Below are 26,405 nucleotides of genomic sequence, written 5' to 3'. Positions count from 1 at the left end.
CACCACTTGAAGTTTGAAAAATCAAAATCTCCCCCTAAGGGTTTGCAAATCGTCATTGGAGTCGTTGGCTCTCCCTTCCTGTTGAACTCTTCTTGTTGATCACTTCCCAACCATTGACGAAGCCTATCTCCTCTGACAAAAACGAAATTGTCTTTGTCGGAGAGTCTTTGTCTCAAACGAAGACGATCATCAAAGGTCTTAGATGATTACATTGTCTTTGTTTGAGACCTCCGACGGTCATCTTTGTCATAGACAAAGACAAAATCAGATGAAGACTCTCCGACGAAGATGATTTCATCTTTGTCGGAGGAGATGGGCTTTGCTGGTGGCTGGAAAGTGAATGACAAGGAGAATTAAGCTGGAAAGGAGAGCTAATGCCACCGAAGACAACCATCTCTAGTGATGATTTACAAAACCTAAGAGGAAAATTTTGATTTTTCAAACTTTAGATAGGGGGAATTGTAAGATTTTCGAACTGAGAGGGGCAAATGTAATAAAACTTTAGATTTTTAAAATTTTTTATTAAATAATGATTTTATCCTTAATTATAACTGAGATTTTTAATAGATGAGTGAGACATTTGAATTTTCAAATCTCACAAATATGACTTCGAGATAGCACTTAAACTTAGGGGAAAATAGTCCTTTGGCCTTCAAACTAATTATTATGAATTCAAGAATTCAGTTTGATTTAATTTAAAACAACCCATAACAGAGAAAAAATGGAATCTGTGGGCTTTTGAAAGAGAAATGGGTGGTGGGCAGTGGGATTTTGATGGTAGATTTGAGAGATTCAATGGATAAGAAGTTGATTGTGTAATCAATGATGTAATTGCAATGACCATTTTATTTTTTTAATAAATTTTCCTTGAAAATTCCTTGAAAGCCAATGGGTTCACAGAGAGAGAGACGTGTGAGAGAGCAGAAAAATTATTTTATTTTTACTAACTTGTGTGAAAAGGCCATAACACCCTTCTCTGAGGTTAAATTTTAATATTTAAGGGTAATTAATGTAGTTTATTCTCCATATTTGCTAAACTGTCACAAGTTAGATTATTGGTAAAAAAGAGGGATTGTTTAGGATTTTTTTTCCTTCTGGATAATTTTGATTAAGCGGACAATTGAGTTGGGTTGAAGTCATCTCTGGATTTGTTCTTAATCCGGAAGAACTATTTAGACTTCCCTGGAAACTATGACAGCCACTTCTGGGGTAAATCCGGTAACAGAAGTTGCTGGGTTGGGTTGAATATTTTCAAGCTTGACAAGGAGAAGAATGAGTGGATTGCGGTGAAGGATGGATTCCAGGATAGCGCCTTGTTCATGTTTAAGGAGTGTAACTTTTTTCTTTCAGCTCAAGAGTTCTCTGGATTGAAATGGAATTGTGTTTATTTACCTGATAGAGGTCATCCGAATGTTGATTGTGATTACCCCGGAGGCAATGCTGTGATCTTTAACCTGGAAAATCGCTGTACTGATAAACTCTCAGCTTTTCCTGGTTTTTCCAAAATTTTCTGGCCTCCTCCAAGCTGGCTCTTCTCTTAAGGTAAGGGTTTTTTTTCCTTTCATGTTAAAAAAAAAAAAGAACTTGATTTAGTCTGTAAATCCAGGACTCTTTGTACATAAATTTGAAGTTTCTTTTTATTAATACTCAAGAATTGCTCTGTTCCATGCCGTCTCCATGCGCTGCATAATTTCTTCAGCTGCTAAAATTTTTGGAATTTGAGCATTAATTGCATATAATGTATGGGAATCTTCTTGGGTATGGTTCATTTTGGTTGTGCTGGGTGGTAAATTACTCTTTTTCAGAATCTCGTGCTTGAGATTCAAGTTTTATAAATAGTTGGTGCCCGTTTTCTGAGATTAAGGCTCCGAAATAATTGCACAACGTTCTTATACTTGTTGGTTATTTTGTCTTGAGAATCAGACTAGAAAATTTGTGGAATCAATAAAACAAACAATCACACTTAATAGTAAGGAGAAGTAACACACACAATTTATCTTAAATTCTTAATTCACCCAAAATGGGTTGCACCCAAAGCTAAGATTATTGCAATATCTTCCAACCTTGCTTGTTACCTTGTATGCATCAAAATAACTCCTTATAGACTAAATAATCACCGATTCCAACATTAAGCTGGCTCTTTTGATTTTTACTTTTCAAACTCTAGCAACATTTTGGTTTACTTTGGATTGTTAAAATTGCCAATATAATCGTTTACACATACGAAGCTTCAAGTATCATACCACACTTTGTCCCTCAATGAAAGAATACCTAATGACATTGTGAAACAAATTGATTAAAGCCACGAGATTGATTGCAATCATTTGTTATATAATGTTTTGGAATAGAAATTTGCGATCATTACTTTTAATTTGAAAATTTTCTCTGTTTTGAATATCAATACAACTTAGCAGCGTGAAGTGCCTAGAATTCAGATATTTCTATGAGAACCTAAAAATGTTCATTCTCTATTTCCTCAAGAACATCATTAGTAAAATTTATTTGCATATATAGTATTACTCCCTATAAATATCTCAATGAATATTAATGAAAAGGCGATGATGATTATCCACAAAGTTCTAAATGACTCCCTAATTAGGTTTTATCCATCAACAATATTATTAAAAAAGGTTTATAATAACGTTCAAATTAAGAACACCTATATCTATTTGAAGATCAACATTTTTTCTTTTAAACTAATTCTAAAATCAAAATGGAGATAACAATATCTGAAAGTATTAAACTATTACATTTATCTATTAAAGTGACTACACTTTATTTTTTTTTCTATTGAGGGAAATGAACTCACAATTTTTCCTTTTGAAGAAATTGAATTTTTAGATTTTCTTATAGATGAGACCGAATTTTTAGTATTTTCTATAAAACAATATTGAACAAAAACAATTAGAATTGTTTGTTTTATTTTGTTTTGGAAGCGAGATGATTGATTTGATACTTTCAATAAGAAAAACTAACAATTTAGTCTCTTTACCTTTAATAAAAAAAGTGAAATTTTAGTTCCTATAAAAGGTACTAACAATTCCAAACTAATAATTTTTTTAATGTAAAAATGTATATTAACTAAAAGCAAAGAGCCTTCCAACAAAAGGATTTGAGAATAACCTACACCCATCCTTTCCTACAGGAGGGACAACCTAAGACACAAGCAAAGGCTAGCCAAGGTTTCTACAACAAGAATTAAGGTTCTTACAACAATAGAAATTAAGAGGAGAATTAAACAAAATATTTACATCACCTAATTTTACAATAATATGTGCAGGCTTGACTAACTTGTCTATGCTATACAAAAATTCCCACCCAAACAGTTCAAAAAAAAAAGCATTTGTATTAGTTCAAAGGAAGCTAAACATCCTTACAACTCTGTTAGGCCAGCCAGCACTCTATACTCAGCAACAGCAGAACTGGCTGCACTGCTGCACAATAAGGAAAGGTAAAGTAATAGGCAGATTGGGAATGCTTACTTCTTCCGAGAACTGCACAGGCAGTTTTGTTGTGCAGAATTTACCTCCAGAAAAAATCAGCTCAACAGGATCACAGCAAAAATAGAACCCATCAAGCTGTAGAAGGAAGGCAGTAGAAGAACAGATTCAGCTATGCAGACTGGAGCACTGGAGAAGAATAAATTCTGGAGCAGACTACAGTAGAAGGAAGGCAGGATTCTATTGCAGTGAAAACCAGGAAGTAGAAACGTTGAGCTGCTACAGTCGACCAGAGAAAGCAGGAGAGTAGGACAGAAAATATGGGCAGGAATTCTGGGTAAAGAAGCAGAGAAAATCTGGAATTGGATCCTGCAGAAGAAACCTACGGCAGATATAATCCCCTGACAAGCACAGCACGTAAGCAATTGCAGAGGTTGGTACTTGAAAGACAGGATAATACAAGGAACCAAGGAGGCAGAGGATCCACAATCTAATCTGGAGCAGAACACTTGGAGCCGGAAGCCGGACAAAATAAGGCAACGCAGAGCTGTGTTGCTAACAAAATTCTGAAAAAGCATAGGACTTTTCTGCAGCAAGGAGGAGAAGTTGCACCATTGGGCCTGACAAGAAAACCTCATGTACATATCCAAAGAAAAGTTTTGTTGACAGTGAGAATGCGAAAAGCTCAAATCCAACCAAATTATGGAGCACCAATTCAAAAGGAAAATCTGCAGAACAGAAAAAAATAGTTAGAGAAAACACGATATCGGGCAGCCGCAACTCTTTCCCCTCAACATCACTCCCTCTTGTAAAATAAACTACAAGAAGGACCCCACTATTATAGCGATTAAACTTTTAGTTTTTACTATTGAAGAAATCAAACTTTTAAATTTTTTTATAGAAGCAATCAAACTTTTAATATTTTTTTTATTGAAGATACAGGATAAACACATTTGAGATTAATTGTTTTATTTGTTACAGCCAATAGCTTGACTGAAATTATTCTGAAATGAACAACCAACAATGCATAAATGAATACTGGCAGCCAGTGTGCCAGTTCCCCTTGGCCAGAGCCCCCAAAAAACCCCCTAAATCCCCTCTACTTCTTCCTTGATGACTTCCTCAGCTTCTTCCTTTTAATTTATGAGTCCAGCAGCTCCTTTCAAAATGTGCCATCTTCCCATTTTCTGGCCAACAGCCCAATTCAAATGTATTACCTGCTTTGTTATCCTGCCAACAACCCAATTCAAATATGTTATCTGTTACGCTATTCTGCCACATGTGTGCAGCCCCTGGCCTCAGCTTCAACTGCCTCCACTTCAGCTTGTGGTGAAATTCCTTTGCTGCGTTTGGTGCACCTTGGTGATCAAAGGTCTATCAATACCCCCAACGAGTTTCACCTTGTGAAAGTAAGGGGAAGTGGTGGCTATTGAATCAAACTTCTCCCAAGTGCTTTCCCCCGAAGGCAACCCTTCCCACTGAATTAGAACGTCCAGGGAATTTTGGGGATCCCTTCGAACGGCTAAAACATCCTTGGGTAGGACTTTGGAGTTCCATATCATCTGTCAAACATGACGACAAGGGCTGGCTAACCATGGTGGGGACAGATTCCCTCATCCAGAGCAATTCATGCCTCTTCTCTTTTACTGACCTCCATCACATATCCAAACAGAGAAACAAATATATACTTACTTACTGGTCAATTACTTGTAAGAATGGATTTAGTAGCAACAACTAAAACTTCACTGAATTAAACTCAAGGAAACCTACCTCCTCAATCTCCAACACCAAGACAGTGAGCAGAAAAATCAAGTGTTCCACCAGTCATTTCCGCTATATGCGGATCATCTTGGCTTGTATAAGCTGAAGATTGTTTCTAGGGAGGAAATTTGTCTAGCTTGTAACCAATTTTAAAAAACTTCCTGCCATTCGTTGAAGAAAACAGAAGAAAAAGTCATTATATAAGTAAATGAAGACAAATGCATCAAGCTAAAAGCAAATGAAAACATCATTGACATCATTCACTTATTTTCATCTTGCATCAAGCTAAAAGCAAATGCATGTAATGGTAGGAATTTAAATTGGGTCTGAATAGACTATGCTAGGTTCTGTCTTAGATATATAGCCCAACAACCTAACAAGAGTTTTAAATGCACTTCTGCTGTCCTGGGCTATATTGGGCAATGTCATAAACCAGTTCTGTTTTCCCTCTTAAGTTCATTTTGCTGCATTTTTCAAGATCAAGCACAAAATCCAAAACAAAAAATCAGTATAAAAGTTTGAACTTCAAACACTTATGACCACATATAGTAAAGTTGAGCATTCACTAAATACATTTGTAGAATGATGTATTTACTGCTAAAGTTGAATGGAAAGCGAAATGATATTAGGAATATACAGGGCAAGCATTGAAGCCAAACTTCAGTCAGTGTATTCAAAGTGAAATAAGGAAATTATGTATTATCTAAAAACACAGCCGTGGGAGTGACCTTTCTTCTTATGTTAACAGAACATTAAACATAAAAAAAAACCTGATTAACTCAGGCAAGCAGCTTCAGCTTCTCATGGTTCTTCCAAATTTAAAACTAATTGACCCAGAAAAAGGGGAAATGACAGCAAATATAAACATTATAGGCCAAATACTCATCCGTAAACTTGCAACTATGAGCTTATTTTTCCAACATTAATTGCCCTTTTCAATAACTATAGAAACTCAATTATTAGTCACTGTGTCACAAGAATTATTGCAGCAGAAAAAATGCGCAATCAAGAGAAAATTGGTCTATACTGGTATCCTGCCATGGACCTGTTCACTTTCTTGTAGTTGAATGACTTTGCCCAGTCTCCTAATTTGTCATAAGATTCCAGGATTCCATCCAGTGTAACCAAAACAAGGCCAATGATCTGTGCAGATTGTGATCGTCGGCACCTTGTCCACTTCTCTTATTTGATTCACAATGAAGTATCATTATGCCTGAAAAATCCAACCGATGGGATCCTCTTTGAAAAAAGAGGTAATTCTCAACATCGCATCTATTGTTTGAATACCCACACATTTCGCAACAATATATTCGCGCCGATCATCAACCTTAATTCCCCTCTTTCTGATGATTCCGCCTTACATCAGCATCCTTTGCTCTTGTTCTCCCATTGCTTGGTTCTCCAATTTCTCCTTGGATTGCCAGTTGTTACTACCGAAGTCTTGTCTTTATGTTGTTGTTGGCTGCTCTGATAGATCAGTATTAATAGGTCTTTCATCTAACTAAATCCCTCAATTAGAGATCGAATTTCAACCTCTGACTAATCTATCACCACTGATCTAGCCTAGAATCTATATGGGTGTTCACCATAACCCAGCCCCCAGTGTGGGCTGATACCACTTTGACGAAAAATTACAGAATATATAATCAATAGAGAACTACAAAATGTGTAAATACACATGCACAGAATTTTATTGATGAAACTTCAGACTACAAGTGTTTATTCTCTTACAGAAAATAGTAATAAGAACTAGACATAAACTTGCAGCAGAGGTGCCAGCCCCCTTAAAGAATTGTTGAATTCTTGCTTGCCTGTTTTTATCTTATCTTCTCTTTTTATAATCCGTTTTGGCTATGTTCTCTCAATCTTGGTCTGGTGGTCTGGTTGTCTGGCCTTGATTTCAGCTGCCATTATCTGCCCTGATTTTGCCTCCCTTTTGTCTTCTGAATTGCCTCCTCATTGTTTGTTGTTTTCTCCTGATAATGTGCCTGGGATCTTCTATGTTTAATTCCTTTGCTATTCCTTTTGTACACGTGCATGATTGGAGACCTAACACATTACCATCTCATTAATGAATTACTCAATTTTACTTGGGTTATGAAAATGTTTAGACTTTTCATTGAGTGAAAAACAGAGCTTTCCTTTGTTTATATACATTCTCTGAGTTTCTAGGTTGGTAATTCTGGTCACTCTAAATCTAGGCTTTTGAAAACCAATTAATCAAACAAACAAACATAGAATAGTCAATTTATGACAACTGGATCACCTCAGTTCAGTTTTCCAGGAGAATGAGCTGAGAGTTTGCAGTTCAAACAAACCCATACTGACTGATTCATAAGAGATTAAAGCAAGAACCAAAGTTTGTTATCAACAGACCATTGTTTGGCCAAAACCTAGACGAGTGGATTTTCAGCTTCACCAGGCCTTAATACACCAGATATATCAGAAAGCAGTTGGGAGTTTCTTCTTCTCCTAAAACAAAAGGGAAGTAAAAGGAAAATTAAAGACAAAACAAGCAAAAATTAGTGTATGAGATCTGATGCCTTTAGACATCATGCAATGAAAATAATTGATTGTAGTGCAGAATGGCTACTAAGGAGTACCGCAGGGATGTCAACATAATAGTCCATATCCTCAAATGCTGCTGATAAGGGTTCAAAAGATAAGACTATCCCGCCTGTTAAACAAGATAAAATACCAAAGAAAATAAATTCAAACATTAAAATGAAACAAAGATAACTAGAACACAAATGGATAAAAATCTGAACTGAAAGTAAGAAATTAAATTCACCTTTCAAATGAGAATTAGTAGACGTTTCTTCCACAAGTTTACCATCATTGGAATCTTGAGTTCCTTGAATCTTGGCCAACTTTTCTTCCGAAAATATTGCACAAGATGATCAGGAAGCTGCATTTGAATTCCAGTGGGTTAGCAAACTTGAGTATCACTGATTCTTCTCAACTTAATATATGACAACAAGATGAATTTATGCTTCCAGAAACTTAAGGTCTGATAAAGCCAACGTTGAAAAGTAAAGGGAAGCCAAGCAAGGCGCCTAGTGCTATCCAAAAATAATATTCATCAAGTTTAATACATGGCCTTCAAGTATTTGTGCCCCTATGGTAGTGTTTGTGAGCAGCTTCTACAATAATATTAAGAGAAACCAAAAAGTGATCCTACGAAAGCTCACCTTTTGCCACTGAGGAGCAAGAAATCATTTACTGAAAGACTTATCTCTCCATTTGAAGGAGATAAAACCCAGAAACCCCACTTCAACCGCCCTGATACGGAGGCTGCAACCAATAACCGTGCATGTAGTATTACTCATTATTAATTTCCGGGTGAACGTTAATGAAAAGGTGATGAAGATCATCCACAATTAAATCAGAATGAGAGTCATGAAAATGTTTTTTTCCATATTCAAATTACAAATGCTCACTCTGGTTCTAAATAATTACAAATGCTCACTCTGGTTCTAAATGACTCCACAATTAGGTTCTAAATTACAAAGTCAGGCTTTAAACAAAAATCGATTCTCTGCCTAAACACCTCTCCTCTACTTGGCTCATAACTCACTAAAAATCCAATAAAAAACAACTTATCTATACACTGTAAAATTAAACTTGCACAATTAATATTACAATTTAAATTGTTGGTTCAATACACTTTTAAAGGCTTAATTAATCTCATCAAATATAAGTAATCTAACATGCATAATACTAAGAATTTCATTTAAAACAAACAATCAAACCTGGTTTCTATATAGATAAAAATATTGAGGAGGCAAACAATGTATTTTCCTTCACGATCCTTGCAGTACCAATTAACCTCAAAAATCACATTTTCAAACATGTTAAGTAAATCAGGTTTTATAACTACACCTTTAGTTCCTCAACGCAAGTTCCTCAAATCGCATAGTGTCCAAATGCTGACTAGAATGTGACAAAAACAACATCAGTTTCAACTTCTGAACTGCGCTTAGTGTCAATGTCAGCTTGTATACAAAACATAGGTAATTGCCAGCTCGTGTACAAAACATAGTTAGTTGCTTCATGAGTGCAAAGAACAGAGCATCCATGTAGTAAGTTGCCTGGAGAACATTAATATCCGAGTCTACTTCATTGTGATCGTTGCATCTATAACAATCTGTAACAAGAAATTGCTTTACGTGTCAACTCATCATTGCATATTCTTATAAAACTTTAAACCTTTGAGCTAATAATACCTGTAGTCCGTCTCCTTTAAGACAGCGAGAGATGCCTCTTCTCATGTCATCTCTCACCATTGTTTCAGTGCAGATATAAAACTCACAGGACCTGGGAAGCCAAAATGACAACTGAGATACATAAACTCAAAACAGTTGCACAAAAACAAATAAGCCAAAGAAAGTATGGTCACAGCTCCATTCAAGAGAAATATCATTAAAATTGCCTGTTAAAATGACCATTGTTGAGAACAATGCATGCATTTGACCTTACCAACATCGTAAGGAATGAAAATGTTAAAGATACTTTCTCAAAAGCATCTACATCAGCATCCAGAACAATTTCTGCCTCCTCTCTTTTACTGACCTCCATCATCATATCCAAACACAGAGAAAAACAAATATATACTTATGTACTTCTCAATTACTTGTAGAATTAATATAGTAGCTACAACTAAAAGTTCCCTACCTCCTCAGTCTCCAACACCAAGACATCTGGCTGAAAAATCACAAGTTTCCTCAGTATTCATTTCCTCTATATGCAGATTGTCTTGGCTTGTAAAAGCTGATGATTCTTTTTTGGGGGAGTAATTTCGTCCAGCCTGTAACCATTTTTAAAAAACTTCCAATCATCCATTGAATAAAATGGAATCAAAAGTTAGTATATAAGTAGGACATCTAACTAAGATAACACACAATGGAGGAAAAAAATAAAACGAAAACATCATTCTCTAATTTCATCTTGCTTCAAGCTAAAAGCAGATGAATGTATAGGTAGGAAAATAATTTGGGTTTGAAAAGACTCGGCTAGTTTCGGTCAAGGAAAACAACCTTTGGTCTGTGCAGTAGAATATACATCTATATAAAATTGTGGTATTAGAAATGTGCACTTGTGATGTCATGAACTGAGAATCTCTGTGGTGTTTTTTGGCTATATTGGGCAATGTCAGAAACCAGTTCTGTTCATTATACATGAATATATAAGATCACCATCTGACATGCATTGTTATTTCTAGCTTTCTGCGCAACAAAACAGTGCTGACCAAAATGAAAAACAGCGAAAAAAGAAAAGGCTTCAAAAAGGGACAAGACAACAAGAGAAAGATAGGCTTCAAACATACATTTGAGTCCTTGCTGGAACGCCTCTCCTCTGCTTGGCTCATAACTGACTTAAAATCCAACAGAAGCACGACTTTTATAGGTTAGCATATTCATCAATATATTAGTCAGTTAGCCTCAAAACAAAGCCCTTCCAATCATCAAATGGATAGTCTCACCAGCTCTGGAATTTCAATCATGTAACTTTATCATGCAAGTTGGGCATTATTTCTGCCTACCCAAACCTAATGTATACATGCTTAAAATTTGACCGTTATCAACTCCAATAAAACCACCAGCTACATTTTCTAAGTATTGGTATAATTATCAATCTCAAAAGCAGATTACTAAAGACAAACAGCTTATATCCATATTAATGCACTATCAAATTATTCTTGCTCAAATTGAAGTATGATATAGTGTGTACCAGATGTATAACCAGATAAATATATTCAAGAGCCATTCAATTCTATGTATTTGCACTTTACGATCCTTGATGGACCTTACCTAAATTGAATACTGCCTAGCAGTAGCAGATGACATTTTCAAACAACATTTCAACAAATCATGTTTTAAAAACTAAAGCTTCATTATATAGATCCACAAGGAAAGTTCCTGAATCACATTATATCCACTTGTCAACTAAAATCAGACCAAAAAAATGACATCAATTTCAACTTCTGATCTACTCACAGTGTATTGAAGTCATTTGGCACCAATTTCACTGAATGCGCTGAACAGATACAGTAAAACTTGGCAAACTCATCTGCAAAATTAAAAATATTAACAAACATTAACATACACGTTTAAATAATTTGTGACGACGAAAATGACCTGGATTTCTGGCAAGTAGACGACCGTCAACGATTTCGATTAGGTTACAGAGAGCGGAAGGGAGAGAACTTGGGAGGTCTCTACGGCTCTTTCAAAATTGAGTGTGAACTGAAACACAAAGCCACTAGAGATACTAACTCTGCGAATAAAATATAAAATAATTTCTTTAAATTTTTATCAAATATCATATATGACCTTAGAATTTATTGTCAATAGAAATTTTAAAGACAAATTTTATATATATATATTATTTTCAAATTTGTTTAAGAAGAAATGTCAACTCTTCTAATACCACACACTTACCATATATTTTGCACTTTGCTACCATGCGAATTTTTCCCATACCTTTGAACAATCTGCAATCATAAAGAACAATACATAAAGTTAAACATAAAGTAAAACTGTAGTGAATTAATGCTACTTGTAGTCTGTCAAATAATTATAATATATCAATTAAACAAGAAGATGAGAAATTTCCTCAACAACCACCTCAATACTTAAAAACCATGTATACTCAATTTATTTTAACTTTAACAATAAATAAACTATAATATTGTAGTTTCTCAATTTGTACTTAAGGAATTTTAATCAAATACAAAAAATCAATAGTAAACAACATTGAGGATTGACTAATATTAACTCAATAGAGAACAACAAAGTTTACGAAAAAAAGTAAATTGTTAAATAAATGAATACGTACCATTTTGTAATTGTGTTGTGACATAATTTAAGTCATCTAAACAATTTCCCCGGTTCACTCGCTGTAACCTTGGCATGTTTACACCTTCTCTTGAAAAAGTCTTCATCTTAGAGCATTTATCCACAACTAATGATTCTAAGAATGGAAATTTTAATGTGTAATTCCCATAATAGAAGCATGTGAGACTTTCTAAATTAAACAAGCTCAACTTCTTCAGTCTCTCAAAAACAACTTCATCTTTCTCTATATCTCCCTCATTTGCTAATACTTCTATCATCATTTCACATCTTTTAATTGACAAGGTTTTTAAACACACTAGACTTTTGGCTGTTGAGAATGTCATTAAGTTTTGCATGCCACTACAATCCTTTACCTTCAAAGTCATTAGATTTTTAAAAGATGATGAAGACGGTAATAGAGTCATCAAATTGTGACAACGTTTAACATTTAAAGAATGAAGATTTTGAAGAACTGATTTGAACCGAAAGTCTTGTTTCCAAATGCACTTTAAATTAAAAAGTCCTTGCAATTGTAGAACTTTTAATTTTGAGAGTGCTCCAACATATTCCTCACCTTCTTCACATGAAAATATCTCTTCATATGAACTTACTATCAATATGAGTTCTTCAAGATTGATAAATTTCTCAAGAATATGAATTCGGATATATGCATGGTCATCCTTAATCAATCGTAGAGTTTCTACTTTGTCAGGGTTCTCTTGAAACTCTCCTTGCAAAGTTGTCATAATATTCCTTCCACTTAATATCAATTCTATCCAAGAGGAGCTGACCTAAAGAAAAATCATGTCAATCAAATTAAAGTTAATATTTCCCTTGAAAGCCTATAATAATTTTATATATATTTAACAGGAACCAAGGAGAAAAAAAAATGAATTTGATGGTTGTTAGAAATTTCTTAGAAAAATATAACGGAAGCTAATTGTATCCTAGTAGTGAAGAGAGGCGTGAAAGTGTGTAGTGCCCACTAGTTCAACAATAATGCTCACTATACACACAATTTGTTTTTTACGTTGTACAAGGTCAACATTGTTAAAAACACAATTAATTATAATTAACACTGAAAATATAATATTCTTAAAAATTACTCAAATTTAAACTAATTAATTCAATAAATACCTGTTTTTTGTATTCTTGGTATTCTTGGTATTCTTGTTGTATAGTTGTATTCAAGTCATTATCCCCAATCTCTACCTCTCTCACATTCTTAGCTCCAACAAACTCTCCGACTTCATACTTGTAAATGAATCTGTCTAACTTTGGTGTGCATATGCTTCCTTGACAAAAAATCTCCAAATTGGGGCAATCTCCTATAATTAACTCTTCCAAAGATGGAAAATTAAAGGAGTAATTCCCAAAGCAAAAACATTTGAGATTTTTTAAACCTTTAAATGACAACTTGTTCAAACCATTAAACACAATTTCAGTACTTGTTGCATCTCCCTCATTATCTACTATTTCAGTCAACATATCACAATATGATATGCTAAGTTCTCTCAACTGCGTCAAGCTTTTAGCCATTGAAAGTGTAATTAACTTCATTATCAATCCGTTGCATAAACTTACCTTCAAAACTTTAAGATTCTGGAAAGAACCTGACAATGGCACTAGAGTCATCAATCTGGAACAATAATTTACTTCTAGAATTTCAAGATTTGGAAGATCGCATAGACTCTCAATGTCTTTATGTTGACTGCAAGATAGTTGGAGCTCTCTCACATTTTCAAATCTTTGAAAGAGTCGAAGTAGAATATTTGTGGAGATATCATTATTGATTGTAAGAGTTCTAGATAGACTTTGCCAACATATTTTTGTGCCATGATCATATAATTTGAATACCTCCAAATTGAAGTTAATCTACAGATCCATCAAAACCAAATCCAGTTAGTTTTTGATAATTCTTGAAAACAAAACTTTAATTTTTGCGAAGGAAAAATTACAAAAAAAAAAACAATACTTTCAAGTACTTCTGAACATAATTAAATTCATGAAAAATGGATAACGCAATTAATTAAAAATCCCAAAGAAAAGTCTGAACAGATTATAATAATCCCAAAGAAAAATGGTATTCTCTACCTATCGATTCACAATTTGAACCACAAAATGTGCTTGTATAGGTGATGAAAATCGTTATATCAGAATAAATCCAACAAATGGGGAGATTTCTTTGGAAAAGAGAAATTAATATTATGAACTCAATAAAAGTTGTAGGATGATCTTAATGTAAATTTGTTCAAATCAAACAACCATTGATTTTTCTTAATATTTGTTTCGTGGAAAAATAGAAATGGTAAGAATTTCATGATCAAATTTTGAATAAATGTAATATATATATATATATATATATATATATATATATATATATATATATAAGAAGAAAGAAATTTTTTTCGAGAAACAATGAAATAAGAGATTCTTACCTTATTGTCCAGGAAGATAGATTTTGGATCTAAAATATTAAACTCAGTCTCCACAATGTTTTCTTTTAAACTCGCATATTTGGTACAACAATTGACCACCAACTCTTTCAACTTTGGCATTTCTAAAGAATATATTCCAGGGTAGAAGACTGTAAGTTCTGGTAGATATTCAAGCTTCAATAAGGTTATATTTGGAAAGATAAAATCGACAACTGCATTTGCTCCTTCTTTTGCAACAATCTCCTTTAAAACCCAGCAATTTTGAATCTTTAGTTGTTGGAGTTGGTGGAGGCTTTTGGCAATGGAAGATGGAAATGCATATTTTATGTTTTCACATTTCCACAAGAACAAGTGTGTCAAATTTTGATAGAAGGAAGTCGGATGTTGGTTATAGCCAATCTCCGGAGAATTATCATGGTTGAATGCCTTGTACTTCAAATTCAAATCAAGAGAGATGTCCTGCAATAAAATTTGATAATTATTTTATTATAAAGTAAATAAAAATGATTATTTGTCTTTCTTCTAAACTAAAAAAACTTGAAAAGTTGTAAATATTTATACTAAATTAATTGAATGCATACCTGGTTTTTCTTTTTATATAATCCTTGTATGGTTTTATTAAGATCATTCCCCTCATTCTCTACTTCCATTTTCTCATAATTGATTTTTTGTAACTTTGGAGTGCTCAAGATTCCTTTACAAAAGGTCATCATATTATAACAATTTGTTATATTTAACTCTTCCAGTGATGGGAAATTGAAAGTGTAATTCCTTGAGCAGAAACATACAAGACTTTCTATGCTATCAAATGACAACTTGCTCAAATTCTCAAAAACAATTTCAATTGTTGCGTCTTCCTCAATCTCTAATATTTCCACCAGCGTTTCACAATTTGATATCTTCAATTCTCTCAACTGCACTAAGCTTGTAGCTATTGAAGGTGTTGTTAAGTTAAAGAACTTACAACGGTCAACAAAAAGACATATAAGATTTTCAAATCTTTGAAGGGGCCAAAGTGGAATATGTGTCGACTCATAAGAATAGAACTTAAGTTCTTTAAATTGACTCCAATGAATGTATTCCTGACCATTCTGTAATTTCAATATCTGCAAATCATGGTTGATCTACAAAACCATAAAAACAAAATCCAATTAAGTTTGTAATTATATTATTAAAATAAAAGTTTAGTTAAGGCTTACTCTGTTTTACCTTTATTGATCTTTTAAAGAAAAAAATCAAAATCAACATTAAAATTATGTTCAAAAACTATTCTTTAAAACCACTAATTAAACAAATTCTTGCATTTTTTTTCCCTGGAAAATCTTAATTGTTTAATGTAACATATAATTTTAATATTCAAGAAAAATGATTCAACTCTTCAAGCTTTCCAAAAAAATGAAAGAACATGCGCCTATTACATATATTTCTAATAAAAATAAAATTATATTATGATTTTTAGAACCTAATAGTACCTTAAAGAGTTCATTAAAAAAAAAAAAAGCTATGAATTGCATAGTGCAGTTAAAATGTATGATTTATAACCTATAACATTATCCTATATAATGTGAATTTACAATGGGTACCAAATTAGATATCAATTGGTAATCACTATAAATGCACATAGCAATGGCATTTTTGTTTTGAAATGTGTGTTGGACAAAAATTAATAACCTTAGGGACAAAAATTTCACAGAGAAAACTATTTCAAGCCAAGCAGAGAAATACTATCAGCCCATATGGTTTTAAAAAAAACTATTTTTAATTTTTTCAATAAAAAAATTATACCTATAATAAATTATCAAATTAATTATAATTTCCTATTATTCACAAATAATTTAGTATTTTAAATTTGTTAGTTATTTATGAAGATGTATTTTAAGTTAATTATTATTGAGGATTTTTTTTTTCCCTTTAATACCATAAGAAATAGGGATGGAATTTTTAGAAGCCACTGAGTCAATTGTTTTGAATTTATGTAATATAACATAGACAATTTTTATTTTAAAAAAAAAAAGGGAATAAAATTGGATTCTTGTACCTTTTGGTCAAAGCACAGGAAAATTGGCTTTGAAGTCAACATCTTACATTTACTAGAATGTGCAATCTCCAACTCTCTCAATTTTGGCCATTCTAAAGTATGTATTCCTGGATAGAAATCTGTAAACTTTGGTAGATATTGAAGCTTCACTTTGGTTACCTGTGGAAAGGAAAAATTGACAGCTGCTTCTGTTCCTTCTTCTGGAGCAACAATTATCTCTAAAACCTTACACCTCACTAACTCAAGGTATTGGAGTTGTTGGAGACTTTTGGCTATTGACAAGGGGAACACATGTTTTATTTTATCACATTCAAATAAGGTCAAGTGTGTCAAAGTTTGATAAGAAGAAGTTGAAAGTTGGCTATCCCAAATCTTTTCTGAACTAATATTCTCCAATTTTAAGACCTCTAAATCACGAAAGTGAACCTGCAGTCAAAGTAAATTGTTGTTTCAAAATCTTAAAAAGAAATAATTGACTCATGCATTTATCATGACATTCCATAATATTAACAATGTATTTTTTTGTCTCTAAAAATATTAACTACAGAAGCAAGCATGAATTAATGAAATCAATATTTTCTAGTGAAATTGATGCAAGCATGAATTAAAAAAGAAATTTAATTCACTTGAAAAATTAAAAAGAAATGCAAAAAGGAAAATAAGCATATAACAAATAATTGAATACTACAACTAACAAATGAGAATAAGCATAGGAGAATATAAAAAAGCATAATAGCAAAGTACAACAAGTTATCACCTTTTCCTTAAGTGACAACTTGAACTAAAAATTCTTACTAGTAAAATTGAACTGAAGATTGAGGCGGTTAGAATTCTTCTAGTATTTAAGTTCAATTTAATGAAAAAAAAATTCAGCTCACTAAGCTTCATCAAAAAAGAAAAAGGAGAGGCAGTTAGAATTTGTAGAGGTTGTTGTTATTGTTCACCAACTGTTCAATGAATTGCTTGATCTGTACACTATTTATTTTTTAAAATTTATGTCTCAGCTAATTCGTTGCTTATGTTCCTTTTACTTATAAATTTATACATACAAAGAATTCAATACATATCAAATTGGCAATTACCCTAATATAATTTGTTTCAAAATTAGACTGATTTTATTCTTGTCCACTACCAAATCATGTTGATAAAATTTTGAAATAAGTAATACAATGAGTACTAAATTAGATATCAATGTGCAATTTGATGATTTTGAAATAATCATCAAATTGCTTATTAGTTTAAGCCTTTGATTATTTATTTTTTAAATTTCAAATCAATATAAAAATTAAAAAGTTCAAATGCTGTTTTCGAAAACTACTAATTAAATTTATCTTTAAATTTGTTTTTGAAAAATCTTAATTATGAGACTTTACATAAATTTCAGTAAAATTTTCAAAAAGTGAAGATTGAGGGAGTTGGAATTCCTTTAAGATGCCTACTTTGTCTGTTGGAAACATCAACAATCAGTTGAATTTATATGTATATAAGTTCACTGTTAATGAAAAACAAATATTCAGCTCACTGAGCATTACGAAAAAAAAAAAAGGAAAGAGACAATTCAGTTGCTTCAAATTTATATGTATAAAAAAGGTTTTTTAACATTCGAAGAGGAACCAAATTAGATACTCATACCTTATAGTCCAAGCACAAAGAATTTGGTTCTGAATTCAACATCTTAAATTTGTCACAATTTTTCACCTCCAACTTTTTCAACTTTGGGCATTCCAAAGTATGTATTCCAGGATAAAAAGTTGCAAGTTCCGGTAGATTTTCAAGCTTCAAAGAGGTTACTTCAGGAAAGACAAAACTGGCAGCTGCTTCTGTTATTTCTTCTATAGCAACAATTTCCTCTAAATCAATACAATCCTTTATCTCAAGATATTGGAGTTGCTGGAGGTTCTTCGTTATGGCATAAGGAAACACAAATTTTATCTTTGTACATCTCCGCAATGTCAATTCTTTCAAATTTTCAAAGGAGGAAGATGGAAGTTGACTATCCCAAATCTTTCTAGAAATAATATTCATCAATACCAAGATCTTTAAATCAGGAAAGATAACCTACAGTCAAAGTTAATTGTTGTTTTAATATTTATGAATTCATATAGGAAAAATTAAAAAGAAGAGTTTTTGATAATAAAATTGAACTAAATCTGAAAATTTAAGTCACTAGTAAAAAGATGCAAGGGAGAATACTACAACTACATATTAACAAATGAGAATAAAACAAAAAAGAAAATAAGAATATAGATAATAGATAAGCACAAAAAAGTTATAGTAAATCAAACCTTTTTGTTAAAAAGTGGTGTGATTTCATTTGACTGCAATTTGAATTTTGAATGCTCAAGATCATCTAAATATTCAGCTAACCATAACACTTTCACATTCTTGATTCCACATAATTCTTCTAAGTAGATGGTAGGATTGATTATCAATTGCAATATCCTCAAATGTTCACGTTCAACAAATTTTAGAAAGTGGAAAAACCAATTTCCCACTGATATCCTGTACCTTATAAGCTTTCTAGAAAAGAAGTCTTCAGGTAAAACCTTTTCATCTTTAATATCCAATTCTAAACTATTGAGACTAGACAAAAACATCAATTCCTCAAATAATTCATCAATCTTCCGCTGAATATGGCATCCATGTAAATAAAGTTCCTCCAATTGGGATAATTTTGATATTACATTTGGAGCTATAACTTCCAAATTTTCACAATAGCTCAAATCTAACAACCTTAGTTGAGTTAATTGACCCATGTCCGTAGGAAACTCCTTAATGTAAGAACATTGCAAGCTAAGGATCTTTAGCTTATTAAGCTTTCCAATAATAGCAACATCTTTAACATTGCTATCATCTAAACACAATGTTTGAAGGTTTGTCAGAAAATTAATTGATGATGGTAATGACGATTGCTGTAGACCAACCAAATTCAACACTTTAAGCTTTGGCATCACTGTGAAGAGTTCGTTCGGGATTTTGAAAGAAGAGTTCCACGTACAGCTCATAGAGACATATTCAAGATTTGGACAATCCAAATCATTAGGCCAAAGTTGACTAATAACAGTATTACCATTAGGTAAGAAGATCTTCGTGCATTTCTTGAGTTTGTCTCTATCCTTCCAATCCCGTTCAATGTCATTTCTTGTTGTAAACACATGGTGATGCACATACGCAATTGTTATGGCAACATCACGAATAACATCATGCATAGCAAATTGTCCGCTTTTGAACCCATTGAGTAACAAACAAGCATCTTTGAGCTCACGAATCAATTTATCTAGTCTATCTCGTGCGTCTTCCATTGTCAAGTTAGCTCCTTTAAGTATATTCAGACAGAGAACATGTCTAAGCAAGTCTGAAATTGAAGCATTATTTTCCATTAGACTAGAAATTAAAAAAATTTCCTTAAGTTCATCATCTTTTAAATACTTGTAACTTAAGGCGATATTCTTGTATTCCGCTTCTAGGAATCTTGAGAACTCTATTGGTGAAGGTTCTTTTAGTTCTTTCAATACAACCCTCCAATCAGATTCATAACTCGTGTTTTTTAATGTTTTTGCTATTGCACAAATGATAATAGGTAATCCGTTGCATTCCTTGCATATATCTTTCAGTAGAGAACACAATTCACGTGTTTGAATATCATTACCTGCAAAGAGATCTAGGATTATACAAATTGCATTTTCTATTTACATAGATACTTCAGATTTAAAAACAAGAAAAGTTCTAAATTTGAATTTCAATCTTTTTCAAATAAATCCATCAATTTTTTTTTAATCTAAATGAATTCCATTTTATAATATCAAATATGATTCTTTTTAAATTTTTATTTTTAAAAATCTATCATTGGACACTATAACATATGTGTTTGGAACATATCTTAAATGCAAAATAGTTTTATTTATTCGTACACAAATTCAGTAGAAAAATTTATGTTTATTCATGTTCAAAATCTATTAAATTGTAAACGTTCTCAGATTCAAACTTCATAATAGTTTAAAGTCTTCACATTATATAAATTTTGATTAAACTTTTAAATGCAAATCAAAATACTGCATTGAGTAAATTACATGGCCACCCAAGGTTTGACCTTAAAATACTTTTGCACCCCTAGAAAATATATAAGTATTTACTTTTAGGAGAAATTTAACACAATAAAATCAAATATAAAAATTTGATGTCTAGAGTAGGTGTAGATTTGATCCAACTGAATGTAAGGTTTACTCAAGCTCAGATCGAAGGCATTGTGTCTGGTTCAAGCTCCTTCAAGCTAATGAATAATGTCACTGGAAAGCCATCGACATTGTCAACACTCAACAGTATCTTTAAAGTGGTCAATATCGTTGTTGACAGGATGAACAGTTTTATTAAATGGATAAATAAGCTCATTTTAAGTTAAACTATTGATATAAAACTCTAGTTTAAAATCAATTCATCTGATCCAAATTGTAGATTTAATTCGAAGCAACTCGGATTAAATCCACTACTAATCTTGAACATGAATATAATAAAACTAAATTGTGATAGTTTTGATCAATAACACAAGTGAAATTAAAATTTAAAGTTGGAATTTGTTCATGTTATAATTACTTTGATATTTTAATATTCACATCAAAACACATCAAATAATTAAAAAATAGAATCAAAATGTGTTAATCTAGAAAACATACAAGTGAAAATTTCATAACACAGTTACCTGCCATTTTGGTGAATAAGGCCCAAGCTTCATCATCATTTAGAAAGCCCATCCCAAAATTATTTGTGGAACCCATCGTCTTCAGCACATCTTCGTTTCTTGTTGTGAACAGAAGTTTATTTTTTCCACGATCAGCTCCACATGGAATTCCTACTATCCTCTCAAGTCCTAGAGGCTCCCAAATATTATCTAGAATTAAAAGAATATTCTTGTCCTTCATTCTTGAATATAGCTTATTTGCCATTTCACTTTCATTTTCGAATTTCAGACCCAATTTGTTTGCAATTGTTGTCTGAATCTTCTTTACATCAGGAGATTTTGAAACCTGCAAGATAAAATAATAAATGCCCATTCAGAACCAGATAATAAAGCAAACCTTAACCGATAAACAATATTGTTTTGAATGTTTCTTTACCTCAACAAAAACAATGTCCTCAAAGAGCTTGTCCTTCTCAGCTTTCCTACCAATTTCCTCCACAAGCGTGGTCTTCCCAAGACCACCCATCCCATAAACACCAATCATGAAGACATTCTCATCATTTAAAGCATCCCATACATTCTTTACAGTGGAGTTTCTTGATTCAAAAGCCAAATAATCTTCACTAGGTCTAAGCCAGATCTCTGGTGGCTTAGTTCGATAGGAAATTGTACCCAATTCTTGCTGGAGGAGTGGATCAATGTCATCCCGCTTCAATTTAAAAGCTTTCCTGCTTTGTTTGTAGTGGATGATGAAATTGGAGCACAATCCCTTGAAACAACGCGGGTTGTTTGCTTTCTCTCGAATGAACTGTTCTTTCTCTTTAATCAACTGCTCTGCTTTATCAATCATCTCCTGCGCACTGTCCTGCCACTTCTCAACATTTTCGTATATCACTTCCACATTTCTTTTAGCAGCAATAATCTTACGCTCAACTTCTTCTCTCGTATTCTTCAACTTATCAACTTCCGCTTCCAGATTTTTGAAATTGGTAGTGTAGTTGTACAAGTACTTAAATGGACGCCAAATTGGAGCAGCCAACCACTGGGCAACTTGAAGGACAGGACTCAGCACACCCCCAACACTCCCGGCAACCTCAACCATTTTTTAAACTTTTTTTAGGTTTGAAAAACAGAAGTAAAGAAAATGAAAATAATTAAAATAAAACTGCCGAAATTAACAATAAATACGAGAAATGATAATTCTTTCTAGTAATCGAGAAATAACTGAAAGCAAAAAGGTTTTTTTTTTTTCGGTTGAAGAAATCAGAAATATTGAAACAGAACAAATTAAAGAACCAGAAATAGGGCAAAAAGATTCTGAAATAAAGAAAGTAAAACAGAGAAAGCAACAGGGTAACCAGGGTGCGAACTGAAGAAATCAGGGGAACTAGTTTCGGAGAGGTTTGTGACAAGGCAAGTAAGGCGCAAACCGAAGGAATCAAAGGATGTGGTTTCAGAGAGGTTTGTGAGTGAAAGTATTTCTGAATGATTGAAAGAGAAGAAATGTAAAGATGATAAAGAGAAATGAAAGTTTCACAAAATTCAATTTATGGAAGCAGCCACATAACAACACAGGTTGTACTCCACTTATTCCTCTAGTGGAAGGATTTTGATTTTTTTTTTTTCTTTTTAGATTTTGGAAAGTAAATTTGACTCGTATTCATGTATATCTTCGCCTTCGTGCAATGGGTCTTTTATACATTTATTTTCTTAGTTTCATATTGCATAAACAGTAAATTACAATTTTATAAACTGTTTATTAAATTATTTTTAGAACAGTAGCAATTCTTTGTTCTTGGTGGCACTCCACTTATTTTTAATTCAACTCTTAATTTATGAGAAAATCTATTAAAAAATTGTGTTGTTGTGATGGAAATAGACTTTGAGTAAATTCAACATCATTCACGTGATGAGTCTCCACTGTAATCTCTTTTTTTTGCTCTTATAAACTCATTTGCACCTTCTAAGATGCTGTTACATTACATTGACTTTGATTGTACTCTTCAAATTAATACCTGATAAAATCAATTTCTTCCTTCCTTTTTTTAACTTTCATACCACATCAACAACAAATTATAATTTCAGATACTGTTTGTTAAATTATTTTCAGAACCCAAAACTCCTACCAAAAAAACATGGCATGCATCTCTCCTTCTGATGACATTTTATCAAATATATTAATTAATTAATTAATTAGTATGGTTGATCTTGAAGAATCAAGAGGGGAGAAAAGGTAGCGATTGTACCTTCTTTTTTCAAATTATTATTATTTTAGTCTTACGCTTTTTTTAATCTTTTATTATTATTGTTAGTATACATCACAAAATTATAATAAACCAAAAGTCCAATCTCAACCTAAGGTTTTGTATCCCAATAAAATTTTAATTTAATAGTTTAGTTTGAATTTAGTTCAAATTCTTATATAATAATATTGTTAATCAATTCGATGATATTATTTATAAGGTGTTAATATTATTTACCTTATTAATAATATTATTTATTTTTATAATAATCTTAAACAATATTTTTTATAAACTCAAACAAACTTAATCTTGAACTAACAATTATGGATTTACGTCAAACTTCAATCAATCTATATTCAAATAGAACTCAACTTGAATATAATTTTGATTGCTTTTGTAGTTTATAAGTACTTCTACTACAACAAATTGTTGCAACAAATTTATGATATAATTTGCGAATTTATAAATTGGGTAAAAGTCTCGTGAAAAGGTTTACAATGGTTTTAAGTTTACTGTGAATGATGGATTATCATCTCAATTCATTACAACATAAAATGAAATGAAAGTTCCACCAGATTTAACTTATTTGACACTTGAAATTACCACTCACCTCATTAATATATGGTGAAAAATAAAGAGTCATGATGTAGTGGATAAATAAATATAAATAAATGTTTAGTTATGACTAAATTGTATAACTATAACATGTTATTGGATAATAAGATTTTTTTCTTATTTTAAAATTACTTAATTAGATATTAATATATTAAGTTATATGAAAAGTATGTAAAAAAGTATATATTAATCTATTATTTATATTTTTTAATTTATAAATAATAAAATATTTTAATAATTTTTTATTACCAGTGGTGATATAACACATTACTTTATTTGATTTATAAGTAATAAAAAATTTTAATCGTGGTTATAAAACAGATAATAAAAAATTTAATTTGATTACTAATTTCATCATATGTATTAATAGACTATCGAATTAATCTCTTGATTTAGTTATAATTCTATTTTTAATTATTAATTTTTAGGGCAAAAATACTTTTATTTTTAATTAATTTAACAAATAATATAAATAATATTTTAAAATAATTATACTTAATAAAATTTGAGCAAAATAATATTTTATTATATTTAGTAAAAACAATAATTATTTATAGTCATCAATTTTTATAATACTTTATGTTTGATAACCTTGTAAGTAATGTTTTATTTTTTATAATAAAATATTATTCTAACCAAACATATTAGATAATTAATCTAACAAAACTAGAGACATCTATCACATAACAAAAATTATACTCTTCAAATAGTAAAAATAAAAATATCATGATTGAAATTATGAAAAAATCTTCCATAATTGTTAGGGAGATAAAATAGGAAATTTCATGTGCAAGGAGAAAAAAACCTTTTTTTCTTCTTTTTCAAAGTGGGGAGACTAAATAAACTTTTAGATTTTGGAGACATATTCACATGGGGGGTCTTCACTATAATTTCCCTTTTTGCTTTTTCTTATTTCATACTTTATAAACTTGTTTACATCTTCAAAGAAGCTGCCACATTGTAGTGATTTTACTTTTCAAAATAGAGTAGGGTAATGTTAAAATCAAACTAATACTATAAGCTTAAATAATGGATATAATTTTTTACATAAATAATTATATGTTATCATATAATTGAGTGTTGTTTTATCTTTAATTTAAAATTATTTAATTATGTAGTTATATATATCATTATTTATGCATCAAGTTATACTCTTAATCTAAATTAAAGAGAGTTCAGATCAATCCAACTCACAAATTTGATGTATAACACGACCTAGTTTGAAAATTATTTCAAAAAATTATTAAATAAATATTAATTTTTATATTATTACTTAAAGCAACATAAAAAAAAATCTTATATTCGACTCACAAACCTAAACTAATTCAATTTAACTAAATATTTAAGTTGACTCAGTTTGAGTTTAATTTAAATTCTTATTTGATAATATTATTAATTTTATCGATAATATTATTTATAAGTTGTTAATACTATTTATGCATAGATAACATTATTCATTTTAATGATAATCTGTTATGGTGGAAAATGAAGCATAAAGTAGATAACTTAGCTAAACTTTATTAAGTGCTTACCAATTAATTTCCCTTTTTATCAATTATAGAAAACTCAATTATTAGTCTCACCGTGTTACAAGAATGATTGCTGCAGAAAAAAAGTGCAAGCAAGGGAAAACCGGTGGATAATGGTATCCTGCCATGGACCCCTTCACTTTCTTCTAGTTTAATGACTATGACCAATCTATGTCCGCCATTATGGGATCCTCTTCTGGCAATACCCATCTAAAATATATTTTGACATAACATTTTTTCAGAGCAACTCATTTCACAAGAAAGTGCAGAAGGAATACATAATAATATATTCACCAAAACTACATTTTTTTTTATATTTAGGGTATGATTGGTTTTGATAATTTTTTATTATTGAAAAATTATTATAAAAAATAAATTATTTATAAATTATTATTATGTTTAATTATTTTAAAATATTATTCATATTACTGGATATATTTATTGAAATTGAAAGTATTTTTGTTCTTAAAAATTAATAAATAAAAATAGAATGATAATAAAATTAAGATTGTCTTGATAATTTTTAATACTTAAATAGACTATAATAGTCAAAGTACCTTTATATTATCTCTAGTTAGTAAATTCGTATATTATATATATTTGTCATATTTTAATGTTTTAAATATATTTAGTCATACCTTTAAACCCTAAATTGTATGAAACATATATTTTATATACTTATAATACAAAATCAACATTATAAGTTGTCATTTTTTTAATTTTTTTTTACAAAAAATAAAATAATATCATTTTATAATATATAAAATAATGTTATTTTATATAAAATATATAAAATTCATTCATAATCATAATAAATTGTGTATTTTTTT

At 31.1% G+C, this 26,405-nt stretch overlaps 1 protein-coding gene across 15 annotated transcripts; it reads right to left on the bottom strand.

Annotated features, from left to right (window-relative positions):
* Nucleotides 1–6,866: 6,866 nt before the first annotated feature.
* Nucleotides 6,867–22,800, bottom strand: LOC123208802. 15 transcript variants are annotated; one of them, XM_044626356.1, is made up of 23 exons: nt 21,625–22,800; nt 21,210–21,534; nt 18,799–20,162; nt 18,146–18,571; nt 16,514–16,939; nt 15,057–15,599; nt 14,476–14,934; nt 13,175–13,912; nt 12,039–12,828; nt 11,642–11,694; nt 11,339–11,477; nt 11,012–11,270; nt 10,528–10,575; nt 10,238–10,426; nt 9,876–10,008; nt 9,681–9,768; nt 9,428–9,518; nt 9,084–9,348; nt 8,393–8,495; nt 7,993–8,109; nt 7,805–7,878; nt 7,468–7,673; nt 6,867–7,250 (listed from the first exon to the last, which is right to left on the bottom strand). In XM_044626356.1, exons 1-10 carry the CDS (start codon nt 22,288–22,290, stop codon nt 11,660–11,662), a joined length of 5,772 nt encoding a protein of 1,923 aa, XP_044482291.1. In that variant the 5' UTR covers nt 22,291–22,800; the 3' UTR covers nt 6,867–7,250; nt 7,468–7,673; nt 7,805–7,878; nt 7,993–8,109; nt 8,393–8,495; nt 9,084–9,348; nt 9,428–9,518; nt 9,681–9,768; nt 9,876–10,008; nt 10,238–10,426; nt 10,528–10,575; nt 11,012–11,270; nt 11,339–11,477; nt 11,642–11,659. The 15 variants fall into 15 exon arrangements, with proteins under 15 accessions (XP_044482291.1, XP_044482295.1, XP_044482286.1 ...); XM_044626360.1 differs by having other exon boundaries at nt 11,198–11,270; XM_044626351.1 differs by having other exon boundaries at nt 10,528–11,270.
* Nucleotides 22,801–26,405: the final 3,605 nt, after the last annotated feature.

This window comes from Mangifera indica, chromosome 2 (genome assembly GCF_011075055.1).
Source record: "Mangifera indica cultivar Alphonso chromosome 2, CATAS_Mindica_2.1, whole genome shotgun sequence".
Taxonomy (NCBI): domain Eukaryota; kingdom Viridiplantae; phylum Streptophyta; class Magnoliopsida; order Sapindales; family Anacardiaceae; genus Mangifera; species Mangifera indica.
This window is presented reverse-complemented; position numbering and strand designations above follow the sequence as displayed.

Bases quoted from the DNA above. Each gene is read 5' to 3' on its own strand.
- LOC123208802 (XM_044626351.1), bottom strand. From the start codon at position 22,290: ATGGTTGAGGTTGCCGGGAGTGTTGGGGGTGTGCTGAGTCCTGTCCTT. The intron at 18,572-18,798 runs GTTTGATTTACT...CTTTGACTGTAG, and splicing joins CACCACTTTTTAACAAAAAG to GTTATCTTTCCTGATTTAAA. The intron at 12,829-13,174 runs GTATTTATTGAA...ATTTTTCTTTAG, and splicing joins ACCAAGAATACAAAAAACAG to GTCAGCTCCTCTTGGATAGA.